An 8,572-nucleotide genomic window follows, 5' to 3' on the forward strand; every position below is an offset into this window, starting at 1 on the left:
GTACTTTATCTGTAAACCTCCCCCTTTCTTTACTTGTACGTCTCTCCTTCCCTTCTTAGCTCCCAGCATTGTGGACTTGATGATCATTCTCTGGTCCCCTGAAGAGTACTTGTCCCTCAGGTTCCTTAGGTGTATCACTCTCCTCAGTTTCTCAAAAAATCTTATTCAGATTGATCTGGACCTATCCTGGCATATAGTTTGGACGTATTACCCTTTGGGCAGGTTCTTTTTTATGGTTCTCCCTCTTTGATTCCTCATCCCCACAGAGTTCTAATTACTTTAAATTATATAATTTAATAACTCTAAAAACTAAATTAAATTAAATTATATATATATATATTAAAAGAATAACATAAAAAGTGTTAAAATTTATATGTCAACATTAAAAAAAATTCAACAAAAATTTAAAGAATTTATTTTACATTATTCATGAATATTAGTACGGGTATAGATCGAGAATATACTTAAAATACACAAATATATCTATATATATATATATATAGATTATGTACACTTTATATATACAATAATATAATCAATAGCACATTTACTATACATGCGCCTTTCAAAGTGGAGTTGCTTGGAGATTGCTCCTCAACGAGTCAATGTCATTATTATTAAAATAAAATAAAATAAAAGTGCCATGCTAGCAAAAATACTGTTCTATTTTATAATATATATTTTTGTTGGAAACTGCAAAAAAATACTCGTTTTTATTTATTTATAATTTTGCAATTATAATAATGAATGAGGATTGATTCAAACTCCGAACATTTCTTTTGAAAATACTAAAAATTGTGAATTGAGTTACAAAATACTTAGCAAAAATAGAGTTTTTTGTCATTAGTGCATTGTCATATTTTTTCTCTTTAATTATTTGCTATTGATTAATGTGATACACTAAATTGTGTTTTTTTTTTTTTGTTTGAGAGAGAAACTTTGATTGTTTGAGTGTGTGTTATGCAATCGAGTGTTGAGTCTCATATTGGGTGTTTGCTGGATGTTGGGTTTGTAAGTGATTATGAAGAGTCTTAGTTATGACTTAACTAGTCATTTTAAGTTTACTAAAAAAAAAAAAAAAAACTAATCATTTTAAGTTATAAGCAAAGATGTTGCCAACACATTTCTGAAGTTGTTACAAAATCGTGTAGGTGTTGCCAGAAGAGATTTGACCTTTCACGTCCTTAATCAATCTCAAGGTATCTTGTTTATAGCTATAGGGGACTGAAGTCCTTACAAACTCCTCATCAAATAATTTAGTTAATTTATCTTCCCTCCATGTATGAGTTATAGGGTTAATAAGGCTATTCACCATCATAATCTCTCTAACAATGGATCCATCTCTTGGTTTTTGTTTGAAATCTTCTAGTCAAGGTACCCAAGGACCATCCCATATATTAATCAGGTGTAACTTGATCCTACTCCTCTGTATAACTTGTAAAAATTTTCACCATTTTACACTCATTATTAGTTAATACCCCCAAAATACTTATGGTGGCAAATATGATACATGGTACAAATATGATACTTTTTTGTATTTTTTAATGATTATTGTTTCTAGCAGCATCACTATCTATTGTTTTATTTTATATTTTCATTTATATTTTTTAAAATATGTCAAAAAAAAAAAAAAAAAAACAATATATGAGACAGAGACAGTACACAGTTATGTTAGTTAATAGTTACTTAAAACAATCCGTGCGTATTTGCCCGAAAAACGGAAGACCGTATACATCTACGGTCTACCTTCCTACCTAACCGAAAGACAGTACCAGTTAAGTTTTAAATCCCCCACCTCTTATTCCTCCATTTCTAGTTTCTACCTTAGTTTCAACTTTCAACCTTTTCAAATCCTTAAATTTTACTAACCTTTTTCTTTTTTCCTTAAAAATTAAGAAAAAACAAAAAAAAAACAAAAAACACAAACTATAATAAAAATATTCCAAATTTTTTTGAATCCGACAGATCCTTCGTTAGGGTTCGGATCCTCCGATCCATTGTCACCATCTTCATTATCATCTTCTGTCTCTCTCTTTCTCTCTCTCTCTCTCTCTCGGTTTTGGATGTGGTCCATAGATCTTTCAAAGCTTCTACTTCAAATGGAGATTTAATAATTGCTGCACGCTTTTTTTTTTTTTTTTTTTTTCAGGTAAGAGCGAGCAGTTAGATTTTGAATTTTTATCTTACACTTTCTTTGTTTGGTTGCTGAGAAAATGATGGGAGAAAGTTTTTGAATCTAGTAGTTTCTATGTACTGTGATTCTGTAACATACGGGTATTTGTTGCATGTAAGTGTCTGTAGCAGATCAATGTGGAAATCTTAGTTTCTATCTTTGAGAATGTGCTTGATGTGGAATTTTTTTATTTTCTTTTGCTCTATTTTGATTTGGTTAGTTGGCTGTGGTTGCTTAATTCATTGGTTTTTCTAAGTGTGTATGTAATTGGATAGATATGCTCCGTTTGCTTCCTGAGAAAATAGTTTCAAGTTAGGTTTTTGTGTACTCTCTGAGTCTCAAATTTTCTCACATCTTGCATTATTCTTCGTTTTCACGTTCGCAATGGCCAATCCAGGTTAAAGGGTTTTCTGGGTAGCTTGGGGTTTTGTAAAATCTCATGTTGTCTGAGACAATTAGTGCACTGTGAAATACTATGCGATTTGATGAACTGCATTCTCTAAATGATTTGTTCTCTTCATAGTATTGGCATATTTATTTACTCTTGTTTGTGTGCGGGGTTTGAAAATTCAAATGATTCGTTTTTCGTACATTCATAGTTCGTATAAAATAGAAGACTCGTACTAAAAATTATTTATTTGGGTTATAGGACTAGCAGCTGGTTGATTTTCAGCTTTATCTTTCTATGTTGTTTGCCCATGTTGTCTTAATGGTTAAGCTTATAGTTCTATGCGTCTTTTCTTTGTTGTAGTACTGTTTGAGTGATGGACTCAGATAATCTTGTACCCATTGCTGGGGTTGAGGCAACCCATCAAAATGGTGTTTATGGCCAAATTCCTATTGTTGGAGACGATGGTGTTGTTTTGGATAATGTCAATTGGACTGTCAATAAAGGTTCAGATACTGCAGTGCCAAATGGGAATTTAGAGAACGTTGTCAAGTTGTATGATGATGCAACTATTAACTCATCTACTGGGGAACTTGATGAGGGTTCAAATGTCCAGCTAGAAAGCAATGGCTTGACAACTTTTAAGGTAGGAGGTTGTTGTTTTGTTGTCTGTTTGGTTTGTTAAATTAGCTCTTATGATTTAAATTCTACATGTGTGCCCATGTTTTAGGATGGGGAAGTGAAAAACGAAGATCATTCAAAGCAGTCCAGACCTCAAAAGGCTCTAGGCAAGAGCAAGAATGAGAAGCCCTTGAGCCTTAAAAGTGCTTCAGCAGCTTCCGTGATGAAGAAAAAAGATGGAAAAGATGTGGAAGGAACATCCACTTCAAATGGTTCAGTTGGTTTGATTTCACTCTCAAAACAGCCTTCTAACAGCAGATCTTTCAACGGAAGACAGGTTCAGTTATCCAATATAAAGTTTCATATTGTCTTGCTTCTGTAGCCAACTTTATATTGTCTTGCCTCTGTAGCATGGCCATATTTTGATTTCAGCATACCACTTTTACCTCTTCATCTTGGTTGATCCTTTTTTACCATCTTTGTGGTTACTGATATTTCACTCTCTATCTGCTTCTGACAGCTATCAGATAAGTCTGATGCAGCATTGTCTGTAGGTCTCATGTATGTATTTTTTACCCTTAAGTTTCATTTTCTTATCTAATCCTTTTGAGTTGGAGCTATATCTTCATCTCCAATTTAAATTAATGTTAAGTTCATGAGGCTGGATGTAGGATGCTCTTACAGACCATCTGTATTTGAAATGTTTGATTAATTTTATAGTTTTTTTTTTTTTTTTAATATAAAAATGTTAATGTTTAAGTTAATTGATAGAGCTATTTTCTGTGGCTGTTCTGTGATTTCTCTGGATACAGGGATAAGACAAAAGTGAAGCCCTTGAAAAAAGGACCTGGTGGTAAAGCTGAAGACATACAACCTTCCTTGTATCCTTTGCATTTTGAATGTTATTCACTTTCTCTTGGGTTAGAAATAGAAATATAATATTACTAATATCTGTTTGTTTATCCTTAAGTACTTCATAGAAGTCCCACAGGAGAAGATGGGAAGTCTCGCAAGGTTGGCATGCTTCCAAACTATGGGTTCAGTTTTAGGTGTGATGAACGAGCTGAGAAACGGAGAGAGGTTAGTTCTATACTTTCACCTTCTTGAATTATTATATGGTCTTCTCCAGCTATGTCTGTACTTCAATATATTTTTGATAATGCTGTGCAGTTTTACTCTAAACTTGAGGAAAAGATTCATGCAAAGGAAGTAGAGAAGAATAACTTGCAAGCCAAGTCCAAGGTGGTTTATTTGTGAATCTGAATTAGAATGTTTTGCATATGCAATATGTTCTTGCTATGACAACTTTCCAACTCTTTGCAGGAAACACTAGAAGCTGAGATTAAGATGCTCAGGAAGAGTTTGACCTTTAAAGCAACACCCATGCCAAGCTTCTATCAGGAGCCTCCACCTCCCAAGGTGGAGTTGAAGAAGGTAAGTATTTATGTTTTGTCATAATGGTATCTATCATAAACCTTTTTCTTCTGTCCATAACTTAAACATGCCATTGTATGGACAACGTCTAAACAAACTCTCTAGCCTCTTTTGGAATGTCTGTAAGTTAGTTCCTTTGTGTGGAGCAGCAGGTACTTGTTGCTGGTGTTGGTTTTTTCCCCACATCAATCGGATTATCTGTTTCAATTTGTCAAGATACTGATGGTTTTAATTAAATTTTACTATTTTTTGGGGGAATGGGATTATAACAAAAAGCTGGTTAATTCCTGCACTTAAAGATTGGCTCAAACATGCTGTGATACCATATACATTCTTTATGCTTATTCTAGGGCCATCTTTTTTGGATAATTATTATTAAGTATACAAGATTTTATGTTGTTATATGTTTGTTAGTGGTTCCTAGGCTGCTTTCAAGATTTTGTAGTTGGGGATGAAAAAAGGAAAAAATAAAATATTTTTGAGCTTGGTGCCTTGGACACTAACTCCATTGCTTAATAAATATATATATATATATATATTTTAATTTTGGATTGGATACTGATCCTAACTGAGGCAGCCCTTATCAGAGTAAGGCTGTGCTAGTTGCATTGCTTTTTCTCATGATTGCTTTGTATGAACTGAAATCATTTCCAGCCCTTTTGCCAAGAGCCTTGTAGCTCAATTGACACCTCTTGGTGTTTTCAACGGAGACATCAAGGCTCAAATCCACCCACCACCAACTATTAAATTATCAAAAAATGAACTGAAATGGATAACGCCGAATTACATTGAATTTTCTTTGTAGAGAGTCCAGGCATGGAAATTATTATTAAGAGCAAAAGACTCACTCAGATTAATATTATTGGTGCTAATAACAGTAATCAGGATTCCACTGGTATTTTTTCCTACCTGTGGAGACTCCAGGTCCTAGAATACCTAATTAAGAGTTAAGGGCTCTCTCAGATTAACAGAATTGGTGCTAATAAGGGTAATCAGGGTTTCACAGGTGTATCTACCTATACTCCTTAATATGAGTTGTTCGAAATTCTTTCCTGGTTATCATAGCATTTGTAATTGTCAATTTGTGGGTTAGACATGTCAGTTTTCAATTTTAGAATGATTGAGGTATACATTTATAGTCTGATCCCATTAATTTACATTTTTGAACTGTTATTCCTATTAATCCATGGCCTTACCACTTATCTGTCTATTACAGCTATAATGTGATATATGGTTGGGGAGAAGACATAAGAATAGTAAGGAAAACTTTGGGACATTATAGTAATCAAATTGATCCTTAGCTGCTGTAGGAGTGTAGATTTCTTACAAAATCTTTTTTTATTTTTGGCCTGCCAAGTCACCAACTAGAAGCAGTGTTGCAAGCATGTTTGATGTTGAAAGGTTTTATCTTCTTAATGAGAGATTTCTCTGTCATGGTTCTAGACTAAATATTTATTATACATCCTGCTAATTTTTAGGTCATATAGTTTGCTGCTTCATGTTTGAGTTTTTCCATGTGGGGGTTTTCTAAAGGTATTCTAATGGAAACCTAATGTTGAATTGGGTGGTCCTTTTTGCTTTCCCTGTCTGCTGTGTGGCACCATCAAGCATTTACTGATTTGGTTTGTGGAATTTTGGGGATGTTTGTTGTTCTTGTTTCTTTGTAATTTTTTGTGTTGCTCTTATATACTTCTCCTGCACTTGGGTTTTGCCATTTTTCTTATCAAGAAAATCCTGTTATAAAAAAATAGGTGGGGTTTTCATTTGATTGCAATTTCTTTGGCCCTAATGTCTTTATTACTCTGAAGCAGATACCAACAACAAGAGCTAAATCTCCCAAGCTTGGCCGAAAGAAGGGCTCTGAGACTGAAGGGAATAGTAGCAGTGTTGGAACTGGCCGCCTTAGTTTGGATGAGAAAGTCCCCAGGGAAAAACCTGCCAGAGGTCTTTCTCCCATCAATCAGAAGAAGCCACACCGAAAGTCTCTTCCTAGATTACCTTCTGAAAAGACCACTTTATCTAATGCAACTAATGCAGAAAAAAGCACTTCATCTAAAGCTTCACATGAGGAAAAGATCACATTGCCCGATGCAACAGATGAAGAGCAGACTGCCATGTCCAATGCAGATGAAGATAAGATCAATGTGTCCAGCGAAACAAATGGACGTCCATTTATTACTGAAGACCAGGAGGTAGTTCCCACAGCCGAGCCAAGTGAAATTCAAGAACATAAAGATTATGAGGCAGAGGTAGAAAAGCAGCCTCAACCAACTTGATTCAAAAACCCGCACCGTTGCAGCATTAAACAAAATGCAGCAATAGAATGGATGCGCACTTACAGAGCCCTCTCAATTTCATGAAAATAAGAGGTATAAGACCTGAATTATTTGACGATGAAGGTGAAAAAAATTTGCATTATGGTTTGTGATGTCATCCTGTCCATAGTCAGCAGCATTGGTTGTTTTGTGTGCTTGCTTTCTAGGTTGCTGGTCTTGCATTAGAGTTTTGCATTCCAGCTTGCAGCACTGTATGTAACTATTTGTCAGTGTCAGGTTATTTTAATTTATAATTGTTCAAGAATGTATTAGTTGCCTTGTCTTTTGGAAATGTTTGGGAAAATTTTGGGAGGATCTGCCATTAGATAGTTAAGGATGAAATGTATTGTTTGTCTAAGCCTATTCTGTTGAACAAATGGGTATTGTTTACGAAGGCTGATTTTGTGCTGGGACATCCTTGATAACTGTTTGAACTTGTTTAGTTGTTCTGTATCATATATTTGTTAGTTTCTTAATTTCAACCACAAACTGATGGGTTGTATACTTGTATTAGAGTAGAATGAATTTCCAAGCCACTGATAAATCTTGCTACAGAGTGCACGGCAATAAGTGGGTTTCTATTTTTTCAGTAATTGCTATTAATTCACGTTTGTTGAAATAATTTTATGAACACAAAGTCAAGAGCTAAACGGATTGGCTGCCCAAAGAGGGGGACGACTGAGTCATTTACTTAATATTTCAAGAGCTTAATGGTTCAGTGGCATAATTCATTCTCCATCAGAGTTTGAATCTCCTCTCCCCATTATTGTAGTTGTTGGGTTATCAAAAGAATTTATTTATATTTGTTTGTTTAGCAAACAAACTATTCTCAGATATAATTTGTTAATGAATGGACTCAATTAGTTCATGAATGGGCACATTGTATTTTATTATAAATTATTATACAGAGTTATGGGCATGAGATTGTATGTTCTAAAGTCGTAGATAGGGTTGTAAGATAAAAAATTAATAGAAGAATAAGGTTATTGAATTTGGCATTGAGCGTGTTTTCAATGAAGACACCCAAAATTCAAATTCTCTCACCCGCAATTAAATGAAAATTTGTCAATCTTTAAAGTTTACAAATGATTAGCATATGATTTCAACTGATAACTTAATGGTAATTGTATCATTTGTGGTGTCTCATGTTTGTTCAAATAGTAATTTTTAGAAAATTATCTCATTTTCCTATGTTTGATAGTAACTTTAAAATGAATTGAAAAACTATTTTTTGACTTTTCTTATTTAGCTTAGTATGAGAGAACAACTCTCTCTCTCTCTCTCATGCTAAACTAAATAAGGAAAGTTAAGAAATAATTTTCTATAAGCAAGGGCTTTGTCTGATTTTTCAATCCAAAGAACCAAATGTGTTGGAAGAAAGCATGAGGTGACTAAAACGACGAAGAATCTTCTTTTTCAAAAACATCATCATTTGCATGGGTCAATAGTAATACAATAGTGGAAACTTCATCAAGGGTAAATATTGTAACATTTTGGCTGTCATATAATATATATATATATATATATATTATAGGTTTTCTATTAAAAGTTTAAAACAAACAAGTGTAAGAGTAAAAGTTCTTGTTATAATCTCACTGTACACCCAGCCACATTTTATAGAGAGTGTGTAGTAGCGAGTGT

General features: G+C 33.8%; 1 protein-coding gene across 2 annotated transcripts; it reads left to right on the top strand.

The window, feature by feature from the left end:
• The first annotated feature begins 1,882 nt into the window (after positions 1-1,882).
• Positions 1,883-7,478, top strand: LOC115974950 (protein WVD2-like 6). 2 transcript variants are annotated; one of them, XM_031095537.1, is made up of 9 exons: positions 1,883-2,149; positions 2,925-3,207; positions 3,292-3,519; positions 3,703-3,743; positions 3,995-4,063; positions 4,163-4,262; positions 4,353-4,424; positions 4,506-4,616; positions 6,428-7,478. In XM_031095537.1, the coding sequence occupies exons 2-9, from the start codon at positions 2,938-2,940 to the stop codon at positions 6,890-6,892; spliced, it is 1,356 nt and encodes a 451-aa protein (XP_030951397.1). In that variant the 5' UTR covers positions 1,883-2,149; positions 2,925-2,937; the 3' UTR covers positions 6,893-7,478. The 2 variants fall into 2 exon arrangements, with proteins under 2 accessions (XP_030951397.1, XP_030951396.1); XM_031095536.1 differs by lacking the exon at positions 1,883-2,149 and adding an exon at positions 2,156-2,287.
• Positions 7,479-8,572: the final 1,094 nt, after the last annotated feature.

The sequence above is a fragment of the Quercus lobata genome, chromosome 2 (genome assembly GCF_001633185.2).
Source record: "Quercus lobata isolate SW786 chromosome 2, ValleyOak3.0 Primary Assembly, whole genome shotgun sequence".
Classification (NCBI taxonomy): Eukaryota; Viridiplantae; Streptophyta; class Magnoliopsida; order Fagales; family Fagaceae; genus Quercus; species Quercus lobata.

Bases quoted from the DNA above. Each gene is read 5' to 3' on its own strand.
- LOC115974950 (XM_031095537.1), top strand. From the start codon at position 2,938: ATGGACTCAGATAATCTTGTACCCATTGCTGGGGTTGAGGCAACCCAT. The intron at 3,744-3,994 runs GTATGTATTTTT...CTCTGGATACAG, and splicing joins GCATTGTCTGTAGGTCTCAT to GGATAAGACAAAAGTGAAGC. The intron at 4,064-4,162 runs GTATCCTTTGCA...AGTACTTCATAG, and splicing joins GAAGACATACAACCTTCCTT to AAGTCCCACAGGAGAAGATG.